The sequence below is a fragment of the Aythya ferina genome (assembly GCF_964211825.1).
Source record: "Aythya ferina genome assembly, chromosome: 29".
Classification (NCBI taxonomy): domain Eukaryota; kingdom Metazoa; phylum Chordata; class Aves; order Anseriformes; family Anatidae; genus Aythya; species Aythya ferina.
This window is the reverse complement of record NC_140326.1, coordinates 2648413-2670964: the sequence shown is the minus strand read 5'-3', so window position 1 is coordinate 2670964 and position 22552 is coordinate 2648413. Positions and strand designations below refer to the sequence as shown.

The following is a 22552-nucleotide window of genomic DNA, read 5'->3' as shown; positions in this document are numbered from 1 at the left end:
CCGTCCCCATGTCCGCAGCCCCGTACACACAACACACAGCACACGGCGGGCGGCTCAAAGGCTTTATTGATGCGGGGGGGGGGACGAGGGCTCCATGGCGGCGCTCAGGCCTGCTCCTTGCCCTTGCCCAGCTCCAGCAGGGAGGAGAAGAAGTTCAGGACGTTGGTGCGCAGCTCCTGGGCCAGCGGCGTCAGCTGCTGGTTGGCCTGCTCCAGATAGGCCCTGGGGGGGGGACAGGGGAGCGGTGAGGGGAGGCCCTGGGGGTCCCCCTGTCTCCCCATCCCCCTGTCCCTCCCTCAGCCCCCCAGTACTTGGCCTGGTTCCGCAGCTCCTCCGCCTGCAGCTTCTGGGGCAGCTCCTTGGTGACAAAGTCGGAGAAGGTCTGGAAGTGGCGGCTCAGGGGGATGGTGGCATCCGGGGGGGCCTCGGCCCCGGGCTCGGGCTCAGCCTCGCGCTTGGTCAGGGCGGCCTGGAGGCCGCAGGCGCAGAGCAGCAGCAGCGCAGCCACCGGCAGCTTCATCATGGTGGCGGCTCTGGGCGTGGGGACAGCCGGGGGTGTGGGTCAGGCTCCCACCCCCCCCCCATGGCTCCATCCCACCCGTCACAACCCCACAGCTCCCCCGTCCCCTTCCTGCCCCATCCCAGCCCTGCCGTCTCCCTCCCACCCTTCCCCACCCCATGCCTCTGCTCTTCCCCATCCCACTCCTGCAGCTCCGGGGCCCCCATCCTGCCCCAATCCTGCCCCAATGCCCCCCATCCCGCCCCAGGTGCCAGCTGCCCCCTCACCTGGGCAGCACACAGAGGATGGGGGGCTACAAGTGCAGCTTCGGGGGGCTGCGGCTGCTTTTATCCCCCTGAGCAGCCCCCGCCCCCCGGGCTGGGGAGGCCATGCCCAGGTAAACACAGCGAGGGTAAGGGTCACTGCGGGGGGGGTGTGCAGGGGGTTGACAGCCCAGCGGGGATAGCCCCGTGCCCTGGGGGCCCGGCCCTGTGGCCCCACAGCCCTGTGTTGGGACACGGCCGATGATGGGTGACGCTGGGCAAAGTGCGTGGCAGCAATTTGGGGAGCTGGGGGGGCCACGGTGGGGGCTCGGCTGGTGGCCCTGTGGGGCGTGGTGGCCCCATGGCACTCCGTAGCCCCACAGTGTAGCCCCATGACACAACCTCGTGAGCCCCCACAGCCCCAGGAAGCCCCCATGAGACCCCCCTCTCAGAACCACTGTTCCAACCCAAATCCCCAGCCCAGTGGGTGCCCCCAGCAGCAGCACCCCGGGGTCCCATCTCAGGGGGGTCCCTTGGGGGCTGCCCACCCCGGTTCGCCCCGGCCACCGCCGGCCCCCGGGGGGGGGTGAAGGTCAGCGGCCGCCTTATCGCTGACCCTCGGCCGCCAGCGCGACGGCGTGACTCAGCGCGGGGCCCCCCCTATGGGTCTTATGGTGGGGGGGACACCCCGCTGCGGAGCCGGGCCGGGGGCCAAGTGTTTGGGAACACGCGTCCAAAGGGCGCTGGGTGGCACCGGGGACAAAAATTCTCGGTCCCCTGGGTGGCCAGCGGGGCCACCGGCTGATGGGGCCCCTTCCCCTCTGAGCCCCTGCCAGAGGCGGCCCCTTTCCAGGAAAGCCGCCGGTGACGGCAGCGCAGGAGGGGGACGGGGGCGGGGACGTGGGGAAGGTCCAGGGACACGGGGCGGTGGTGGCGGGGGGGACATGGGGCAGGGGATGGAGGGGACGTGGGGAGGGGGCAACAGGGTGGGGGGACCTGGGGGGGGGACACGGGATGTGGTGCGGGGACAGGGAGGGGACTGGGAGGGGGCACAGGGCAGGGAGATGGGACACTGGAGTCACTGGGGGCACTGGGAGTACTGGGAGCACTGGGAAGGGGCCGGTTTGTGAGGCCGGAACGCTGCAACCCCGGAACGTTGCGTGCGGGGACCGGAATCAGGAGGGAACCAAATCCGCGGCGTCCCCTCTCCTCCCGCCTCAGCCAATGAGCGGGCGGGCTCTGCCCTCACTCAAGATGGCGGCCGCGGGCCGAGGGCGGGAGCGGCCCGGCGAAGCCACTTCCGGTGGCCGTGCCCGTCCTCGCCATGGCGGCGCCCAGCGGGCTCTCGGGGGGGGGCGGGCGGCGGCGCTAGGGCCGGGCCGGGCCGGGCCGGGCCATGGGCAACGCGCTGGGCCCCGCCGCGCCCCGGGCCCCGCGCCGGGGGGGGGCCCTCGGTAACCCCGGCAGCTTCGATGAGCTGCACCGGCAGTGCAAAGGTGGGGGGGCGCCGGGGGGGGCAGCGGGGGTACCGGGGGTAACGGGACTGGGGGGGCACCGGGGGGGGCATGGGGCTGGGGGGGGGACACCGGGGGGATACGGGACTGGGGGGGGGGCACGGGACTGGGGGGGCACTGGGGGACATGGACCTAGGGAGACACCGGGGGGGGGTCATGGGGCTGGGGGGGGGCACTGGGTTGGGGGGGGCACCGGGGGGTAACGGGACTGGGGGGGGGTCATGGGACAAGGGGGGGGCACCGGGGATACGGGGCTGGGGGGGGGCACTGAGGGGGGTACGGGACCATGGAGGGGGAGGGGGGACACTGGATTGGGGGGGCACCGGGGGGGGGACACGGGGCTGGGGGGGCACTGGGGTTATGGGCTTGGGGGAGGAATATGGGAATGGGGGGGGCACCATGGGGACATGGACTTAAGGGGGACACCGGGGGGGGGCATGGGACTGGGGGGTCACCGGGGGTACGGAACTGGGAGGGGGGGTGACATGGGGGGCGTAGGACTGGGGGGGGACACCGGAGATGTGGGACTGCGGGGGGGGGGACATGGGACTGGGGGGACACTGGGGGATGAGGCGCGGGGGTGAGGACAAAGTGGTGCTGGGGGGGGGGGGCAGCTCTGTCCCCATGTCCCCATCTGCCCCCCCTTGTCCCCGCAGAGGTTTTCCCGCAGCAGATGGAGGGCGTGAAGCTGATCGTCAACAAGGCGCTGAGCAGCCACTTCCAGGTCACCGGGGGGGGGACACACGGCACCGGGGGGGGGGGCAGTGCCCGTTATGACCCCCCCCGTGCTGATGCTTTCCCCCCCCCCCGCAGGTGACACACACGGTTCACATGAGCACCCTGGGGGCCTCCAATTACCACTTCAACGCCACCTTCGTGGGCGACCGGCAGCTGGGACCCACCGAGGTGAGGCCGCGAAGCCCCCCTGCCGTGGGGGGGGCACCGGGGGGGGGGGGCCCTGAGACCCCCGGGGGTGTCCCTGGGATGGTACTGGGACAATTGGTTGGGACTGGGGGTGTCCTCACGGCTCTGAAAATCCAAGGGTTTGGGTGGCAGGGGGGTGAGGGGGGGGCCCGGTGTCCCCCGTCACCCCGCTGACCCCCCCCAGGGGGGTGAGCGGGGTCTGTCCTGTGGCTGGGGGGGGGTCCCGGTGTCCCTGTCACCCCACTGACCCCCCCCGTGCCCCCCCCCCAGGCCTTCCCCACGCTGGTTGGGGACATGGACAACGGCGGCAGCCTCAACGCCCAGGTCCTGCACCTCGTGGCCGAGCGCCTCCGCACCAAAGCTGTCTTCCAGGTGGGGCCAGGACCGTTCCGGGGGGGTGATGCTGATTTGGGGGGGGTTGCTCCGTGTCGTGTCCCCCCCCCTCACCCCTTCTCGCCCCCCCCGGGCAGACGCAGCAGGCCAAGTTCCTCACCTGGCAGTTCGACGGCGAGTACCGGGGCGACGACTGCACCGCCACCCTCACGCTGGGCAACCCCGACCTCCTCGGCGAGTCCGGTGAGCGACGCCGTGACCCCCCCCACCCCCCAAAAAAACAAAAATAACCCCCCCAGGGCTACTCTCTGAGGTGCTGCTGTCCCCCCCCCGCAGTCATCCTGGTGGCGCATTTCCTGCAGAGCGTCACCCCCCGCCTGGTGCTGGGCGGCGAGATGGTTTACCACCGGCGGCCGGGCGAGGAGGGAGCCATCCTCACGCTGGCGGGCAAATACACGGGTACGAGGCCTCGCGGTGGTCCCCCTCCCCGGTGGCCCCCCCCCTTGGGGACGTCCCCCCCCCATCCCGTCCCTTTTTCTCCCTCTTTTCCAGCCCCGAAATGGGTGGCGACGCTCAACGTGGGCTACGGCGGCGCCCACGCCAGCTACTACCACAGAGCCAACGAGCAGGTGGGGGTCCTCCTACCCCTCCGTGTCCCCCCCCTACGTGTCCCTGTCCCCCCCCCACGTGTCCCTGTCCCCATTTTCTCCCCCCCCCCCCCAGGTGCAGGTCGGGGTGGAGCTGGAGGCCAACACGCGGCTGCAGGACACCACCTTCGCCTTCGGCTACCAGCTCAACCTGCCGCAGGCCAACGTCGTCTTCAGAGGTGGGCGAGGGGGCTTCAGGGGGGGAAACCGGGGTCCCTCACCGTGTCCCCAACCCTGTGTCCCCCCCCCCTCTATCCCCGCAGGGCTCCTGGACAGCAACTGGAGCGTGGGGGGGGTGCTGGAGAAGAAGCTGCCCCCGCTGCCCGTCACCCTGGCCCTGGGCGCCTTCCTCAACCACTGGAAGAATCGCTTCCACTGCGGCTTCAGCGTCATCGTGGGCTGAGGGGCGCCGCCCGCCCCCCCCCGCCCTGCTCAGGGAGCCACCGTGCCGCAGGGGGGGCCGCCCCGGAGACCCCCCCCGGGGATGGGGTCCAGGTTTGGGGTCCCTCCCCATCGGGGGCAGCCTTCGGGCTGAGGGGCGGCTGCTGGCGGCGCCGGCGGCCTCGTTTTCCCCCCCCCCCACACACACCCCCGGTTGCACAGGGAGATGCTCCAGGGCCCGGGGGGGGGTCACGGCGGGGGGGCCGGAGGCACTCGGCGGTGCCCGCAGGGAGGCAGCCGCGGAGCCTGGAAAAATAAAAAGAGCTTTACTCTGCCCCCGAAAACGAGGAGGTGGTCGGGGAGCCCCGGGGGCTGCGGGAGGGTGTTTTTTTTTTTTTTGGGGGGGGTGTTTTTTTGTTGTTTTTTTTTTGGGGGGGGGGCGCGGGCTCTAGCTGATGATCTCGGAGAGCAGCGGCGTCATGGAGGAGAGGTCCTGGATGTGCAGGATCTGCCGCGTGTTCTCCACCTTCAGCGTCTGCAGCTCCGTCAGCAGCAGCAGCAGCTTGGCGTAGAGGAACCTTTGGGTGGGGGGGGGGGGGAGGAAAAAAAAGCACCCGGTGGCCGTCCCCGTGCCGTGGGGACCCCGTGCCATCGTGGGGGGGGGGGCACCTACCTGCCCTCGGGCATGGGGTGCTGGTGGTCGATGTAGCTCTTGAGGGTCAGGGCCACCTTCTCCTGGAGCTGGTCGATGAAATCCCGCTGGGCGACGCTGGCGTGGTCTGGGGAGGGGGGGTGGCGCTCAGGGGGGGTGCGGGGAGGGGTCCCAACCCCCCCGCACTGCGTCCCCCGTGCCCCCCACCTGGTGAGAAGAGCAGCATGGCCTGCAGCAGGACGTACTCGGCCTCGTGCAGCCGCAGCTTCTTCAGGCTGATGTGGAACTTGAGCAGCGGCTCCAGGTAGATCTGCTGGAAACCGGCTGGGGGAGCGGGACGGGGACAGGGACGTGGATGGGGATGGGGACAGGGACATGGACAGGGATGGGGACAAAGATTGGGACATGGACAGGAACGGGGACATGGACAGGGATAGGGACAGGGATGGGGACAAGGATGGGGACAGGGACAAGGATGGGGATGGGAACAGGGAGGGGGACATGGATGGGAATGGGGACAGGAACAGGGATAGGGATGGGGATGGGGACAGGGATGGGGACAGAAACAGGGACATGGACAGGGATGGGGATGGGGACTGGTACAAGGATGGGGACTGGGACAGAAACGGGGACATGGACAGGGATAGGGACAGGGACGGGGACATGGATGGGGACGGGGACAGGAACAGGGACATGGACACGAACAGGGATGGGGACAGGAACGGGGTCATGGATAGGGATAGGGATGGGGACATGACCAGGGACATGGACAAGGACGGGGATGGGGACAGGAACGGGGACAGGGATGGGGACAGGGCCGTCCCCCGGGGCCGTGCCGCTCACCCAGGGCCCCGTCCTGGATGGTGTAGCAGTGCTGCCCGCACTCCCAGGCGTTGGTCTCGGCGTTGAACACGGTGTTGAACTGGATCTGGCAGATCTCCAGCGTGGCCCCTTTGAGCAGCGAGATCTGGTCGTCGATGGGCAAACCCCTGCGGCCGGAGGAGGCGGCGGTGGCGGCGGCAGCGGGACGGCACCGCCGGGTTTGGGGCGGGGGGGGGGGGACACCCAAAAAACCCACCCTGCGCCCCCTCCCCGGACCTGAAAGCCGGGATTTCCTTGGCGAATTTGATGACCTGCTGGATCATGAAGGTGCTGAGGTCGGCGAAGTGCGGCAGCATGGAGAAGACGTCGGGCAGCACGTCCTCGGCCCCGTCCTCGGCCCCGCACTCCGGCTGCGGCGACGGCACCGCCGAGGGCGCCCCCGGCCCCGAGGGGCTCGGCGAGCGCGGGCTGGGGATGTAGAGGCGCACGGCGGGCTGGGGGGGGGTCAGCACCATGCCGGGACCCCCCCAGTTTTAGCCACCAGCGTCTCCCAGGGTCCCGGCTCACCCGGTAGTGCGCAAACTGGGAGAAGCTGGAGTCGAAGGTGCGCTGGTGCGCGGCGATGAGGATGCCGATGAGCTCCCGCTGCTCCGCCGTCAGCTCCCCCGGCTGCTCCCGGGCCAGGCGCCGCTGCCGCCGCAGCGCCCGCCGCCGCCCCAGGGCCTCCTCCGACATGATCACTGCCACCCCCCCCGGGGGACGTCAGCCCCGGGGGTGTCACCAGGAGCTGTCCCCAAACCCATTCTGTCCCCTGGGGCTGCGCCCTGCCCTGATGCCCCCCCTCCCAGGCTGCTCCTCTGGGTCCCCCCCCCGGTGTCCTTTGTCCCATCTGGGTCCCCTCCTTGCCCCTTTGCCCTCCCTTTCCCCCCCCATCCCCTTCTCCCCCACGTCCTCCCCATCCCCTCTGCCCCCGAGTCCCCCCCTTGGTGCCCCCTCTTGTCCCCACATCCCCCCCCCGAGGTCACCCCATCTCTTGTCCCCCCCCCGTCCCCAAGACCCCCGCACTCACTGTCCTTCCTCATGCCCACGTCGAGGCACTTCTGGAGGCGGCACGCCTGGCACTGCCGCCGCTTGGCCTTGGTGACCGGGCAGCTCCGGGCGAAGGGACAGATGAAGTGGACGCCCTTATTGATGGACCTCCTGGGGGGGCAGGGGACACGGGGACAGGGCTGGGACAATGCCCCCAGGGGGGCAGGCAGGGCTCAGGAGCAGGGGTCACCTCTCCATGGGGTCACCATCACCGCCGTGTCCTGGAGAAGCCGGGTGGCTCCAGCACGGGGGGGGAGCACCCAACATCCGTCCCCTCCTGTCCCACCCCATCCCCGGCTGTCCCCTCCTGTCCCATTTGTCCCCGTGTGCCCTGCCCTGACCCATACACTCCCCTCCTGTCCTGTCCCCAATGTCCCATCCCGTCCTGTCACACCTCGTGCCCTCTTGTCCCTTCCTATCTGGACTTGTCCCATATTCCCCCTTTTGTCCTGCCCCAATGTCCCCTCCTGCCCTGCCCCTTGTCCCACCCCATCCCCTCCCGCGCCCCCCCCGCGGTGGCAGCACCTGAAGAAGCCCTTGCAGCCCTCGCAGGTCATGACGTGGAAGTGGTAGCCGGTGGCACGGTCCCCGCACACGGCGCACACCTTCTCCTCCTCGGGCTCCCCGTCCTCCCTCTCGGTGACCTGGGGACCCCGCTGCGTGCCGGGGCTGCTCTCCGGGTCCGAGGGGCTGGACACGGACATGGCCGGGGGCACGGGACGGGGCCACCGAGGGACACGGCCGAGGACGAGGGCACCACGGCGGGGACGGAGCCTGCGGGACGGCGGAGTGACGCTCAAGCAGTCCCCTCCGTGTCCCCTGGGAGCCACCGTGTCCCCCCCTGCTGCCACAACTTCCCCGTCCAGCACCGCCAAAGTGCCCCCAGGACGGCTCCCGGTGCCCGCCGGTACCTGGGGCCCGGTGGCCGGTGGCTGGTGGCCAGTGTCCCGCGGTGGCCACCGTGTACGAGGGGGCTGCCTGGTCCCCGCCGGAGCCCTGTGGAGTTTGAACCTTGAACTTGAGCGAGGCGGGGACGGGCGGCACGCGGGGGGCAGGCGGGGACTGGGGGCACGTGAGGGACAGGCGGGGACGGGTGGCACGTGGGGACACGGGTGGGGACGGGCGGCGCGTGGGGACTGGTGGCACCGGGGACAAGCGTGGGGACAGGTGTGGGGACGAGCTGGCATGGAGGGGACACGGAGGGGACAAAAATGGGGACAGGCTGGCATGGGGACAAGGAGGGGATGAGCATGGGGACGGGGTTGGGGACAGGCTGACATGGAAGGGACAAGGAAGGGACAAACGTGGGGACAGGCTGGCATGGAGAGGACACAGAGGGGACAAGTATGGGGACAAAAATGGGGCCAGGCAGGCATGGGGACAAGCCTGGGGACAGGTAGGGGACAGCTGGCATGGAGGGGACAGGGAGGGGACAAACTTGGGGCCAGGCTGGCACGGAGGGGACAACCAGAAGACAACCACGGGGACACGAAGGGGACAACCACAGGGACAGGGACCCAGGCAGGGAGCACCCATGGGTGCCAGGGGTGGCGCTGGCAGCGGGGGGGTGGCCCTGCTGCCACCGGTGACCCCCACGGACGGGTCCCCAGCATGGGGGGGGGGGGGGGCAGCGGTGTCCCCATCCCCATCCCTGTCCCCGTCCCCCCCCACGGTGTCGAGACACGGGGTGGGGGGGCAGGTGAGGATAAAGGGGGGGGGGAGAGCCCGCCCCCTTGCCCCCATTGGCTGCCCGGGGCTGTCAATCAGCCGCGCCCCGATAAAAGCGGCGGCGGAGCGCGGGGGGGGGCGCGCACCGGGAGCGGCGGCGGCGGCGAGGACATGAGCGAGGTGAGACCGGGACCGGGACCCCGAGGGACCCCAGGGGACACCGGGGGACCCCGAAAGACCCCAAAGGACCTCGAGGAACCGGGACACCGGGACCGGGACCCCGAGGGACCGGGACCCGGTGCCCATCCCCGGTGCCATCCGCGGAAGATGGAGAATAAAAGCTTGGGGGGGGGGAAACGGGGAGGGAAGGAGCCCCCCACACCCTTCTCAGCACGGGGATGTCCCGGGGGGGGCACCCCGGGGGTCTCGGTCCCGGTGTCACCCCCGTTTTCCCCCCCCCCCTCTCAGCAGCGCAGCCCCGATGAGTCCCCGAGCTCGGCGGAGGCCCCCGGTGGGCAGGAGAAAGGTGAGCCCCCCCCCCCGGGGTGCTGGGGACACCCCCTGCCCCCTTTTGGGGGGTCCTGTCGCCCGTGTCACCGCTGTCACCCCCCCCTTGTGACACCCCGGGGTGCTGCTGCGTGGCTGCCCCCACCCCTGGGGTTTGTGTCCCCAAAAACTGGGGGGGGGGGACCTGGATGTGTTTGGGGACAGCCCTGTGGGGAGGGTTGGGGACCCCCCCTGGGTGCCAGCAGGGTTTTGGGGGTCATTCTCATGCTGGATGGGGGTCATGGGGTGCACCCATGGGTGCCTCCTGCCTCACCTGGGTGCTGGGAGGGGGTCGTGGGGCGCACCCCTGGGTGCCCCCCAGGGTTGTGGGGTGCCCCCCGTGCCAGGTGGGCGTGCTGCTGGGGGGGCTTTGGGGTATCCTGCGCAGCAAGGGGGGGGCTGTGGGGTGCACCCTGGGTGAATGTGGGGAGGGGGCGCGGGGCTGTGAGCGGAGCAGCCCCCCCTTTGCCCCCCACCCAGCCAAAGACCCCAAAAAAGGGGAGGAGGAGGAGGAGGAGATCGACATCGACCTGAGCGCCCCCGAGACGGAGAGAGCCGCGCTCGCCATCCAGGGGAAATTTCGCCGCTTCCAGAAGAGGAAGAAAGAGTCGGGACCCTGAGGGGCTCCGGGGGGGGGCCCCCGGGCCCCCCTGCCCGTTTTGGGCCCCCGGTCGTGCCCGCGAGCACGGCCCCGTCCTGCCCTGTGCCGGGGCTGCCCCGTCCTCAGCGAGCGGTGCTGGAGGGGGGGGGCTCGGCCCCTCCCCACCCCTCGCCCACCCTGGAGCTGTGGGGTCAATTTGGGGGGGGGGGGGGATGCGAGGGGGTGGCGTGTTAATGCCCCTTTTCCCCGGGGCAGCCCCAGTTTCCCCAGTCCGTGGTGGCGCTGGCTGCTGGGATGCGCTGGGGCCGTGTCCCCTGAGCGAGGGACCCCCGAGGGACCCCCCCGGGGTTTTGTGGGGGGGGGGACACGGGTCTTGTTGAAGGCCACCAGGGGAAAATTTGGGGCTCCCCCCACACTGGGGGGGCTCCCTGTCCCTGCACTGCCCCCTCCCTGTGCTCTGTCACCGTCCCCTGTCCTGTGTCCCCCCCCCACACCGTGTCACCGGGGGGGGGCTCGGAGCATCTGTAAAGAATAAAGCAGTGGGAGAAGAGGAACGGGTGCGTGGTCTTTTGGGGGGGGAATTGGGGATGTGCCGCTGCCTGGGGGGGCCCAGGTGCCTGGTTTTTTTTTGGGGGGGACCCCAAAAAGCCCCCCCCTTATCCACCCATGTCCCTGGGCTGTCCCCACCCTGGGGACGCGCAGACGGAGTTCACCAGGCAGGGGCTGGAAAGGTGCCCCCAGGATTTGGGGGGGGCTCCTTGGGGGGGGGCTTAAAATCCTTCCCAAGCCCCGGGGGGGGGCAATTTCTCTGGTCCCAGTCCCTTTGGTGCCCGGTGCCAGGGGGCCGGGGGGGCGCCGGGGGAGCAGAAATAGCTCTGGAAAGAAAAACACCGGCGGTGGCCAAGCGCAGGGGATGCCCCAAGGGGCTGGGGGCCGCCCCCCGCTCGCTCTGCAGACTTATTAGGGCAAAGCCAATTATAGACCCGCCGGGGAGGGGGGGGGCACTCGGTTCTTCAGGCTGGGGGGGGTCAGATCCGGGCATGGGGCAGCCGCGGCCCCCGGCACCGTGCCCAAATGTGGGGCTTCGGTGGGGGGCTGGCACTGAGCCCCCCCAGAAGTGGGGGGTGATGACAATCCCTGCCAGGTCACCCATAGACAGGGAGGATGGCCCCCCCAGTGACCCCCCCCACCCCATAGCGACCCCCACCCGCCCCACAGCCATCCCTGGGGGCTGCGCGCCCCCAAGTTTAGCCGCTTCGTTAGGGGTGAGCTTTAATTAACGCACCCACGATGGGTGGGAGCCCTTGGGGACAGCCCCCCCCAGCCGATTTTTGGGGCGGGGGGGTGGGAGACACCCATGGGTGCCATCGCTTTGCACTTGGGGAAACTGAGGCACGGCGGCGGCGCCCTGTAGGAGCAGTGGGGGGCTCCGTGTGATGAGTTTGCGAGTCCTCAGCCCCCCCAACAACACCCCTGACCCCCCCAAAACCCCCCCAGCCCCCGTGACCTCGAGGTGACGCCGGGCTCCAGGAGATGTGAGTTTTATTAACGGCGCCGTGGGGACGGGGACGGGGACGGGGCATAGAAAAACCCAAAAGGACGCCGGCGGCTCCTCCAGCACGGCCACCGCCTCTCCTCCTCCCCGAGGCTTCGGCCGGCACCGGGGGGGGGCCGGGGGGGTTACGGGGCGGGAGGGTTAATGGGGTGCGGGGACGGAGGGGACGGGGCGGGGGCCACCCCACGACGTCATTTGGGCTCGGTCGCGGGGAGAGACGAGAAAACGGCCAGAAAAGGGGCAACGGTGGGGATGGAGAAACCCTCCCGGGGGCTGTTTTGTGGTGTTTGGGTTTTTTTTTTAGGGGGTGGGGGTGGGTGGAGGATGGGGATGGGGTGGCAGGTCCCCGAGGAGGAGGAGGAGGGGGGGGTGGGGACCGAGCCAGCCCGGGTGGGGGACCCAAAAAATTGCGTGATTCCAAGAAAAAAAAAAATTACATCGGAGCCCGGGGCCGGGCGAGGGCAGCGGTTGCGCAGAGGAAGGTGCCGATGGAGGGGGCTTCGGGGCTGGGGGGGGGGAGGCCGCGGGGGCGTCCCCGAAAGCGGGGGACCCGGGACGAGGCCACCACACCCCGCTCCTCGCCGGGTCCCCGGCCCCGCGGCGGGCGTCACTTGTCCGAGTTGGGCTTGAGGATGTTCCGCAGGGCGCTGCCGAGGCCGCCCCTGCTCGGCGAGGGGGTGGCCTCGGGGGTCTCCCCCCGCAGCTCCATCTCGATGGTCATCACCACTTTGGGGGCGCGGGGGGCCCCGGTGTCACCCCCCGCCGCCGCCGCGGCACCTTCCCTGCCCGCTAACCGCTATTTCTTGTCCTTGCGGGACTCGCCCGGGGCTCCCTTGGCTTTCTTCTCGCTCGCCGCCTTGGTGCTGCGGCTGTGGTCCAGCATGGCGTAGAGGACGGGGGCCTGCGGGGAGGGGGCGGCGTCACCGTCGCCCCCCTTTTTGCTCCCCAACACCCCAAAAAGCTGGAAATCCCCCAAATCCCTGCCGTGTGTTTAACCCCCCCCCTCTGGGTGCTCACCTGGCGGCTGCGCTTGGACGCGTCCTTGGCCGATCGCTGCAGCTTCCCCTTCTCCATGGCACTAAAACGGGGCAGGAAAGCGAGAAAAAAATAAAAAAAAATAATAATAATAATAAAAAAAGGCAGCTCTGATGGGTCAGCAGCCCCCACAGAGCCGTTTTGGGGTGTTTTTTACCCCAAATCGGGGTCGGGTCTCACCTGAGCCGCCGCTGCAGCACCGCCTGCCTGCGGAGCCAGCAGTAGCGCACGAGGTAGACGAGGGCCACCACCAGCAGCACCAGCAGCAGGGCGCCGCCGATGATGGAGCCCAGCACGACGCCGTAACGGGTGGGCACTGCGGGGGCACCGGCACCCCGTCAGCGTCCCCCCCCCTGTGGGGGATCAGGGCAGGGTGTAAAGGGAGGGGACACCGGGCGCCCCGTACCTTTCTCGAGGACGTAGAGCGTGACCTGGGAGGATTTGCCCACGATGTCGGGGGGGTTCTTGACGTCGCAGGTGAAGGTGCCGTTGTCGGTGTAGTCCAGGTTGCGGATGAGGATGGAGCCGTCCTTGCGCCTGGGGTTGCCCACCCAGTCCATGCGCTCCTTGAAGGTGCCCACGTCATCGATGTAGGGCTGCCCCTTGGCGTAGTGAAATATCTGGGGAGGGTGGAGAAAAGGAGGAAGGGGGGAGGACACACGGAGAGGGTCGCGGGGGCTCTGGGCGCAGCGGGGACCCCCCCGGGGAACCCGTCCTGGAGGGGGTGCTTACGGAGATGCTGTCGCGGGAGCCCTCGGCCTGGAAGTGCCAGGTGATGGAGATGTCCTCGGAGATCCACTCGCTGGACCAGAAGCTGCAGGACAGGATGACGCGGGAGCCCACGGTGCCGTACACCTCCCGCGGCGTGTACACGTGGATGGCCGACGTGGGAACCAGCCCTGGGGGGGGGGCACAGAGCCCTCAGCACCGCGGGGGACACCGGCACGGTGCCGGTACCCGTCCCCGGGGCTGGGGAGGGGGGGGGGATGACCCCCGTGGCTTCTCTGCACCCCCGTGCCAAGTCCCCGGTTGCCACCAAAGGGCTTTTGTTGGCCACGGAGGGTGCACAAGGGCTGGTGGGGGTCATGGGGGGGTGCTGGACCCCCTCTGCCAGTGCCCATTTCTCATCCCCGTGGAGGCGACCGGGGCGGTGACGGTGACCAGAGGACGGTGGCACCCCCGTGGACATGGCCACCGGTGCTGGGGCTGTCCTCACAGTGCCATGACGGTGACCGGGGGACAGTGGCACCCCGGTGGCACTCCAGTGGCACCCCCATGGACACAGACACCGGTGCTGGGGCTGTGCTCACAGTGCCGTGACGGTGACCGGGGGACAGTGGCACCCTGGTGGCACCCCGGTGGCACCCCAATGGACACAGACACCGATGCTGGGGTTGTCCTCACCACAGCACCATGATGGTAACCAGGGGATGGTGGCACCCCGGTGGCACCCCGGTGGCACCCCCATGGACACGGCCACCGGTGACACCAAAGCACCGTCCGCGTATCCCCCCCCCGCCTGTCCCCGCTTACCCAGCCCGGCGAGGAGCCCGGCGAGGACCAGGAGGCTCCAGTTGTCCCCGGCACCTTGCGACATGGTGGCGGCTGCTGTCACCGGCCGGCTCCGAGCCTCATGGAGGGCTGGCGGGACGCGGGGCCGGAGGGTGCCGGGCGGGCGGGTGCCGAGGTTTAAGAGCCAGCGGCGGCGAACGGTGCCACCGGCGGGCCCAATGGGCGCCGGGCAGCCGGGGCGGCGGGGTGCGGGACACGTCGGGAGGGGGGGGGGGGACACACAGGGGACATTTTGTTCGGCGTTGGGCGAGGAGGGGAAGGCACGCGGCGGGCGGGGGGCCGGGCACACTGCGGCCTTTGTGCCGCCGCATTCTCGGCCCGTGGCGGAGGCGGCCGGGCAGGAATGTGGCTGGGGACGGAGGGGACGCACGGACAGGGGGGGGACGGACAGACGGATGGGGTTGGTGGGGGTCTGGGGATGGGGACAGGGGCTGTGTCCCTCCTGTGTCCCCTCCTGTGTCCCCTCCCGTGTCCCATCCATGTCCCCTCCTGTCCCGTGGTGGCCCCAGGCCTCCAGGTCCCCATGGGATGGGCGGTGTGGGGACAGACACACGGACGGGCTTTTTGGGGCAGGGACAAGGAATTGGGGATGGCGCTGGGGATCGTGTCCCCTCCGTGTCCCCTCCCGTGTCCCTCTCATGTCCCCTCCTGTCCCACCACCACAGCTGGCTCTGGGCCTCCCAGTCCCCTTGGGGACAGACACACGGACGAGCTTCGAGGCGATTTGGGGCCAGGACGCGGGGCCAGCGATGGGGGCTGTGTCCCATGTCCCCACCCGTGTCCCCCCCTGTCCTGTCCCCGTGTCCCCCCCCGTCCCACGGCCACGTCTGACTGTGCCTGGTCCCCGCAGGACGGACAGTGCGGGGACAGACACACGGACGAGATTTTGGGGTGCAGGGACCGGGGTGTGGGGGTGGCGCTGGGGCCGTGTCCTCCCCCCGTGTCCCCTCCTGTGTCCCCCCCCGTGTCCCCTTGTCCCCCTCTTTGTCCCCGTGTCCCCCCCGTGTCCCTCCCGGCCCCGTGCCCCCCGGGGACCCCCCCCCCCTCCATCAGGGCTCCATTTTGGGGCGAGAACAGCGCTTTGCGGGACTTTGGGTGCCCGAGGGGGCACCGCCGGGACCGGGCCCAGCCCCGGGAACACCGGGAGGGGGGGACGGGAGGGGGGGGGGGGGGCACCGGGAGGGGGCGGAAGTGCGTCACCGCCGCTTCCGCTTTGCGGACGCTTCAAGATGGCGGCGCTGGCGTTGAGGTGACTCCCGCCCCCCGGGGTCCCCCCAGGCCCCCCCCGGTGTCCCCATGCCCCCCCAAACCTCCCCCGTGCCCGTTAAGGGCTGGCCCCGGGCCTGGTCCCAGCCCGGTGCGGGCGGGGGCTGAGAGGCAGCACCGGGGGGGGGGGGCTCCGGTACCCGGGGGGGGGGGGTGCCCGGGGCGGGGGGGGTGAGGCCCCCGAGGCCGTGGTCACGGAGCCCCGGGAGCGCTTGGAAGCCCCTCGTAGAGGGGGGGGCACCGGGTGCTGGCTCCGTGCCCCCCCCCCGCCTGCCGGTACCGGGGCCGTGACAGCCTTTGGGGGGGGGTTGGAGGGGGGGGGGGCGGAACTGGGACCAGTGGGACGCAGGCACTGGGAAGCGGTGGGAAACGGGGCACGGGTCTGCGGGCAGGGAGCTTGGGGCCAGGGTTTGCCTGGCCAAGACAAACCCAAATATTGGTAAAATTGGTAAAATCGGCGGGTTTTGCTGCAGAAAAGGCTTTGCTGACGCCGTTCTGCTCCTCTTCGCCTTCGCTCCTTTAAAGTTTTATTTTTGCTGCCTTTTGTGGACGTTTGGCTCCGTGGTGGCACCTTTGGAGCGGGATTTGGGGCGTTTTGTCCCCTTCACGTGGGCTCTTTGTGGCCGTTGGGCTTTTAGGGGAAGCTTTTTTGGGGCGGATTGCTGAAAATCAGAGCTCCCCGGCGTGATCACAGCCTGGGCTCGGGACACGAGGCCAAAGCAGCTCCTGGCTTTGAAGCCTTCCCCTGCTGCCTGCGTCTGCCCGGCAGCCGAAAAAAGCATCTTTGATCACCTCTTGTTCGCCTCTTTTGTGGCAAAATCCGAGCGATTTTTATGGAGAAATCCTGACAGCTTTTGCTGATGTGGCCTGGAGCTGCTGCTCCTTGACAGCCGAGGTTTTGAGGGAGAAAACCCTGAAATTTTGGGGTCCCCGATGGCTCCCGGTGTCCCCTCCTGTCACCTCCTGCCAGTGTGGGCGACCTCAGGTCTGTGGGTGGCCGCTTGAGGGCTCGTGGGTTTATTTTTTTTAGGGAAACCTGCATTTCTCAGCGATGTGGAAGGAAAGGAGGCTTCAAATCTTAAAAAACAAACAAACAAAAAAAAAACACATGGAAATGGTGCCGAGGGGATGGGGAGCTCCTGGGGGGGCATGGGGCTGGGTGTTGTGGTCTGGGGCCTGAGCTCTGCCAGCACCGCGGCGCTGAGCGGCTCCTGAGGCCGCAGAGGGCGTGAGAAGCGCCTCAATAATTAATAGCCTGAGGGCACGGATTAATTAGTCACCTCCTCTCCCTCCCTGGGAGTGGGGAGGGGCTCGGGGCTGCTCCCCCCTGGCCTGGCTGAGCTGTGCGGGGAGGTGGCGGTGGGATTTTGGGGAGAAACAGCCCCAGTTTGCTACAAACCCGCGCCCTGCCTGCCCTGGGGAGCAGCCGGGGGGGCTCCTGGAGCTTTCTGTTTTTTTTTTGTTTTTTGTTTTTTTTTTTAATTTCCAGGGGTCCCCTGGGGGTGATGAGGGGCTGGGTGGGGGGCTCGGATCTGCTCGGCTGCCGCCGCTTCCTCCCCCTGCAGTGAGGTTTTGGGGGGGGGTTCGATGAACTCAGGGCTGTGCCCAGGAAGGTTTTCAGTGGGTATTGGTGTGGGGCCATACCGAGGCTGTTCCTGAAACAAAAACTCGTGGGATTTGGGTTTTCCCAGGACTGGGCCTGGCCTTTGTTTTCTGCTCCCTCCTGGCCGGGAGCTGCCCCCAGCTGTTCTCCCAGCCCCGTCCTCGGGAGCTTCGTTAACCCCTGGCTGCTAACGAAGCACTGCGAGATGCTGCTGTGGTCTGGGAGGTTATTTAATTAATTAATTAACCAGGGAGATTAATTAATTAATTAAGCTGGGAGGTTAATTAAGGGCCTCAAGTGGGCCTTCCATGGAGCCCCCCGGGTGGGTTTCCAGGGCTATGTGTCCCCCCCCCCGCCCTGCTGATTGCTGGAGGGAGAGCGAGCGCCGGGCTGAGATCAGGGCGGACAAATGAGCTGGTGAGGCTAATTACCCTGAGGCTAATTACAGGGTGTCATAAAGAACGAACCCGCGGGCAGGGTCTGGAGGCTCTGAGAGCTCAGAGTGAGAGCTCAGAGGTTGTGAGGGCTCAGGGTAAGGGCTCAGAGGTTGAGGAACAGCCCAGATCTCGTGCCTTGGGGCTGATTTTAAGGCACAAACCCCCCAAAGTGGTGAATTCCCTCCCCAGCCCCACGTTGCTGCCGTTCCCAGGCGTTGTTTGGGCTCTCACAAACCCTCCCCTCCTCTCCTACAGGTGCGTCGGGCGGCGGTGCCTGCTGGCTCGGCTCGGCCCCAGCTTCCCCGTGCGACAGTGAGTGCGAGGGCTTAACGGGGGGGCCGGGGGGGTAACGGGATTAAATTCTGCTCCGAGGGATCGTGGCTGAAGCGTGGGGCACGTGTGTTTTCTATCCTCTTAATAACTGCCCGATCCCTGCTGTGTGGTGGTCGGGCATTTAGCACATCACACCGGCAGCAGGCGGCCTCTTTAGGGGGTAAATAAAGGGTGGGGGTGCCCCCCTGCTGTTGGGTCCCCCCCCTCACCGCCTGTCCCCTCTTCTCTTCGCAGTGTTGTCCCGATGGCCACGACGGCCAAGGAGGAGATGGCTCGCTTCTGGGAGAAGAACACCAAGTCCAGCCGGCCCCTGTCCCCTCACGTCACCATCTACAAGTAAGGGCCACGCGCGGGGACACCCCCGGGCTCTGATTTTGGGGGCAGCCCCGGCCCCTGCGTGCATTTCCTCTGGCACTTTGGGCTAGCTGGGGGGGTGGCACACCCCCAGGTACCCCGTGGGGTTGTTAAAACTCAATTTTATTCACGTGAGGCACTGAGGATGGGTTTTCCCTCCCCCCCAGAGCCGTGCCTCTCCCTCGCTGGGGGGAGGATGTTTTTTTTGGGGCTGCTTCTGTCACTTTTCCACATTCCCTCGCTTAGCTCCGGGTCCGGGTGCCCACCCCAAGCCCCGCTGTCCCCAAAACCCTTCTCAGCCTCCTGTTCCACCCCCTTGGAGCTCTCCTCGAGCCCTTCCCCAGGCCGTGCCAGCGCCCTTTGCCATTCCCAAGCTGCCTCTGCAAATTCCCCCGGCTCCCCCCTCTCGCTGGGGCCGGATTCCTGGAATAGCTCCGAGTGCAGGCCCGCCTGCCCGGCCGCCCCGAGCTCTCTAGGAACGGGCGGGCCCCGCTTCCTCCCTGCTCCTCTCACCCCCCTGGTGCCCCGTTCTGCTGATGAGCTGGATTTGTTTCTATTTTTTCAGGTGGTCCCTGCCCATGGCGATGTCCATCACCCACCGCGGCACCGGCGTCGCGCTCAGCTTAGGTGCGTGCGTCCCCGACCCGCCCCCACCCAGCACGAGGGCAGATCCCTCTGGGTTTTTGGGAGTCGTGCTGTGGCTTTCTCCCCCTCGTCTCCAGTTCCATCTCTGGCTCCAGCAGCGGGTTTTCTCCCCGTTTATCCCTGCCTGGATCTCCTCGTGCTGCGCTGCCTCCAGCCCCGATGCTCCCCGGTGTTTAAAACCCCTCAGAGCCTTCGTGGCGTTGTGACCTGGGTGCCCCCATCCCTGATTTTCCTTCCCGAGCTCCCCCAGGCTGCAAAAGCTGCTCCAGATCTCAGCCCCTCTCTTCAGCACCTTCAGAGACACTTGTGGGTGCCGAAGCCTCCATCCACGGCGCAGGGTTTGGGGTTTTGTCCCCGGGAGCTGGGGACGTGCCTGGCCCCGTGGCACAAGTCCCTGGCAGCAGCCCGAGCTGCTGCTGCCCTTTCTGGTGCCGCACAAAGGGGCCTTTTGTCAGCCCCTGCCGGGGTGGGAAGCCATCGCTTTCCGCGCCGATGGAGCATGGAGGAGAATCGCTTTCTGCTGAGGAGGGGGAAGCTTTCAGCTCCTCTCTCGAGGGCTGTAATTACGGGAGGGCTGCCTTCCTGAGGAGGGAAGCAGCTGCTTGCCTCGCGCCGGCCTCAGCCGAGCGGCGCTGCAATCAGCAGCTATTGAGCTCGCTGCGATCGCTGCAGCACCTGCAGCAAACCCTCCTGGCCTGGAAATGAGGAGGGGGAGGCGCCGTGGGTCCTGCAGCCAGCACGGCCCCTCGCAGCACGCTGTCTGTTCAGCATCTGCCCCTCCTGCCCCCCAGCTTGTGCTGATGGTTTGGTTCAGGCCCTCTCCCCAAATCAGGGACGCCGAGGTCGTGTGTGACCAGCAGGAGCATCCCTTGCTGTGTGGGGTTTGTGGCCAGGCAGATTCGTCTGGAGCTGCTCTTAAGTGTAGGAAAAAAATGGGTGCAGAGCTGCTCCCGAGCACAGCTCCTGAGCCTGGGGCTCCTCTTTTGGGGTCTTGGGGTTCCACCAAGGTTTTTGCTGCGTGCCTGGCTCTGTCTGAGGGCTCACTGGCTCACCCACGGGCTTTGTCTCCTGCAGGCGTCTCCCTCTTCAGCCTGGCTGCCCTGCTGCTCCCGGAGCAGTTTCCCCACTACCTGGCCGTGGTGAAATCGCTCAGCCTGGGCCCTGCTCTCATCTACTCCGCGAAATTCGCCCTGGCTTTCCCCCTCTCCTACCACACCTGGAACGGGATCCGGCACCTGGTGAGCGGGCTCCCGGGGGCTGAGGGAGGGGAAGCTGCTGCTGCTGCGGGAGCTCCGGGCGCGCAGGCTGGGAAAGGTGCCCTTGGGAACGAGAATTAATCACCTCTGAGCTATTTTGGGGTCCATTTAAATCGCAAAGAGCAGCGCCACGCTGATGCTTCACGGGGCGGCGCAGCCAGCTGCAGCATCCCCTGCTCCGCGGGGCCGTGCGGGCAGAAGCGCCCCCCCCCCCCCTTTGCTCATTATCCTCCCCCTCCTCCTGCTCCTAAATAACGCCGAGCTATTTAACGAGCCCAGAAGACACAACACAGAGGGCTGGTGACGGAAAGTAACCCGTGGTGTCTGCCCCAGGCTGCAGTGGAACCGCTCAGCCGAGCCTCCTGTGTTTGATGAAGGAGAGGGAGCCGCAGAGCCGAGGGTTCCTTGCTGGGAAGAGCAGCAGACGTGCTGCTTTGTGTTTCTGCACAATCCTGTGTTTCTGTTTCTGCACAACCCTGGGTTTCTGCAGCTCCGACTCGCTCTGGTTTTAGGGGAGCAAATTGCCAGAGCAGCTGACCCGGAGCGGGACGCGAGCCTCCTGCAAACGGAGCGGTCGTGAGCAGCTCCGGGCTCGGAGCGTCGTGAGCTGAAGGCGTGCTGAGGCCCCTGACAGCACAATTAAATGAGGCTGCCAATTAAAGCAGCAGGGAACGAGCCCAGCAGCGTTAGCCCCCTGCTGAGCTCGGGAATAAACAGGGAGCGGGGTCGGGCTGGCGGCTCCATGGCTCTGCTCAGCCACCCAGCAGCCAAAATCTGGTGGGAGATGGGAACCTGTCTGCAGCACCTGGGGGCTGCCAGCTCCGGGGGGCCTTTTGGGGTCTCCCAGAGGTGCTCGTGGGGGGCTGAGGGTGCCCCCCTGCTGCTCGGCTCTGCCCTGGGGATGTCAGCACGGCCTCGGCTCTGCACCGTGCTCCGTAACCCATTTCTGTCAGCAGCAGAGCACCAAGCAGGGAGCAGCTGCTGCTTCTGGAGCAAAGCTGGCGTGCTGCAGCTGGGGGGGATTAGGGACAGCTCCTGGGCAGCTTTGCTGCTGGTTGGGGGGATTTGGGGAGGGATCAGCTTCCTCTGGCACAGCCCGGAGACCCCTGCCCGGTTCCTGGCAGCGACGGCTGCTTGTGCCTGTTCATCGCCCATCATCTCCAGGCAGTTTTTTGGGGTGATTCTGCTAGTTTTTACCAGGGCGGTGCCTCTCATGGGTCTGTCCATGTCCCTGTGCCTTAACTCTGCTCTGTTTCTTCTCTCCCTGCAGGCGTGGGACCTGGGGAAGGGCTTCAAGCTCAGCCAGGTGCAGCAGTCCGGGGTGCTGGTCCTGGTCTTGACCCTGCTCTCCTCGGCGGGCCTCGCGGCCCTGTGAAGGCTCCTCCTGCTCGACGCCTCCCGTTTTTTGGAAGCTTTGTTCCGTCCTGGCCCACCGGGGGATGCGCGAGGAGAGGGAGGCGGGGAGGGGGGACAGAACTAGAAGCCTTTTGGGGGCAGGGGGGGCTTCCCCTGCTCACAAATCTCGCGGATGGATGATCAGAGTTGCTTTTCCTTAGCCCAAACCAAGCGCTGCGCCCAGCCGCCTGCCTCGTTGTGACGGGGTGGGGGGGACACAGGACAGGAGGAGGGGGCTCGGGGCCGCGGCGTCGCGCTCCTGAGAGCTGCCCGACTTCACCCGAGCAAACTCCAGGGCGTTTCTTTTCTCTGCCCTGTCCCCGAGCTGGGGACAATGCGGGATCTGTGTCCCTGCGGCTCCGAGTGGGCTCGGGGAGGCCGGCAGCCCGCGTGTAGGCTCGGCGCAGGACAACCGTCGGCATTGAGGGCAGCCCCGTGCCAGGGGAGGGAGAGCGGGCACCGCTGCCAACGCCAGCACCCTGCGCTGCCCGGCTGCCACCGTCCCAGCTCCTTGCCGTTGAAATTGTCCCAATCCAGCCAGATTTGGGGCTCCGGAGCCCCTGCCACGTCCAGTTTTCCCCTGGGGAGGTTGCTCCGTCAGCGGTGCACCCGGCAGGGCTCTGATTTTCCCGGCGTGTCGCCGGCGGCTGTGGGCTCAGCGCTTCTTCAGCACCCACCTTGCAATAAAGCAGCCTTGATCCTTCGCACGGGCTCTGCACCGAGGAGTCAGACGAGCAGGGGGGGGATTGCTCTGAGGCTCCAGAGGAGCCAGGATGGAAAAAACAAGCCCTTGGCTGTGTTTGCCGAGCCAGGTGCAGCGCCTGAACTTTGGAGTTTGGCTGAGGGGTTGCGGTGCGGCGCGCTGCCAGCCCAGCAGGAAGGAATTTCCTACCTGGGGCCGTGTCCGTTTGGGACACCCGCGTGCAGAACACGTTTTTTTTTGCTCCGATCTGCCCTTTTTCAGGGTTTTCCTTAAAAGAGGATGGCGCAGCGGGGAGCTCTGCCCCGTTTTCTGTCCCAGCGAGGGTCTTGGCCCCCTTCCCGTGCCCAGCACCCGGCCAGACGCCGAATTCACAGGGAACATCTGCGCTGATAAGGAGCCACCAGCCCTTAATTAGCAGGAGGCAGCCGAGGAGCAGCTGAGAAAGCTCTGCTGTCACTG

General features: G+C 67.7%; 5 protein-coding genes and 1 long non-coding RNA gene across 7 annotated transcripts; 3 read left to right on the top strand and 3 right to left on the bottom strand.

Moving 5' to 3' along the window:
- Positions 1 to 48: 48 nt before the first annotated feature.
- Positions 49 to 916, bottom strand: APOA2 (apolipoprotein A2). Its single transcript, XM_084500643.1, has 3 exons — positions 787 to 916; positions 312 to 533; positions 49 to 222 (listed from the first exon to the last, which is right to left on the bottom strand). The coding sequence occupies exons 2-3, from the start codon at positions 521 to 523 to the stop codon at positions 105 to 107; spliced, it is 330 nt and encodes a 109-aa protein (XP_084356769.1). The 5' UTR covers positions 524 to 533; positions 787 to 916; the 3' UTR covers positions 49 to 104.
- Positions 917 to 2078: 1162 nt separating this feature from the next.
- Positions 2079 to 4905, top strand: TOMM40L (translocase of outer mitochondrial membrane 40 like). Of its 2 annotated transcripts, none has more exons than XM_084500641.1 (9): positions 2079 to 2258; positions 2933 to 3000; positions 3090 to 3182; positions 3471 to 3572; positions 3671 to 3776; positions 3896 to 3992; positions 4086 to 4162; positions 4257 to 4359; positions 4444 to 4905. In XM_084500641.1, exons 1-9 carry the CDS (start codon positions 2159 to 2161, stop codon positions 4877 to 4879), a joined length of 1182 nt encoding a protein of 393 aa, XP_084356767.1. In that variant the 5' UTR covers positions 2079 to 2158; the 3' UTR covers positions 4880 to 4905. The 2 variants fall into 2 exon arrangements, with proteins under 2 accessions (XP_084356767.1, XP_084356768.1); XM_084500642.1 differs by having other exon boundaries at positions 2088 to 2258; positions 3870 to 3992; positions 4444 to 4720.
- Positions 4866 to 8146, bottom strand: NR1I3 (nuclear receptor subfamily 1 group I member 3). Its single transcript, XM_084500640.1, has 9 exons — positions 8036 to 8146; positions 7650 to 7898; positions 7105 to 7235; positions 6603 to 6775; positions 6312 to 6529; positions 6057 to 6202; positions 5421 to 5537; positions 5235 to 5340; positions 4866 to 5139 (listed from the first exon to the last, which is right to left on the bottom strand). The coding sequence occupies exons 2-9, from the start codon at positions 7826 to 7828 to the stop codon at positions 5010 to 5012; spliced, it is 1200 nt and encodes a 399-aa protein (XP_084356766.1). The 5' UTR covers positions 7829 to 7898; positions 8036 to 8146; the 3' UTR covers positions 4866 to 5009.
- Positions 8147 to 8709: 563 nt separating this feature from the next.
- Positions 8710 to 9903, top strand: LOC311425120. Its single transcript, XR_014686235.1, has 3 exons — positions 8710 to 8972; positions 9264 to 9318; positions 9819 to 9903. It is a non-coding gene; the product is annotated as an uncharacterized lncRNA (long non-coding RNA).
- Positions 9904 to 11484: 1581 nt separating this feature from the next.
- MPZ (myelin protein zero) lies at positions 11485 to 14287 on the bottom strand. Its single transcript, XM_084500276.1, is given in 7 exon segments — positions 11485 to 12290; positions 12294 to 12395; positions 12512 to 12572; positions 12710 to 12845; positions 12936 to 13149; positions 13262 to 13428; positions 14063 to 14287. Coding segments are annotated over 7 exon segments (933 nt in total). The 5' UTR covers positions 14127 to 14287; the 3' UTR covers positions 11485 to 12101.
- A 1007-nt stretch (positions 14288 to 15294) lies between these two features.
- On the top strand, positions 15295 to 22094 carry SDHC (succinate dehydrogenase complex subunit C). The gene is made up of 6 exons (XM_084500894.1): positions 15295 to 15350; positions 17663 to 17719; positions 17975 to 18076; positions 18660 to 18721; positions 19814 to 19977; positions 21266 to 22094. Exons 1-6 carry the CDS (start codon positions 15331 to 15333, stop codon positions 21368 to 21370), a joined length of 510 nt encoding a protein of 169 aa, XP_084357020.1. The 5' UTR covers positions 15295 to 15330; the 3' UTR covers positions 21371 to 22094.
- Positions 22095 to 22552: the final 458 nt, after the last annotated feature.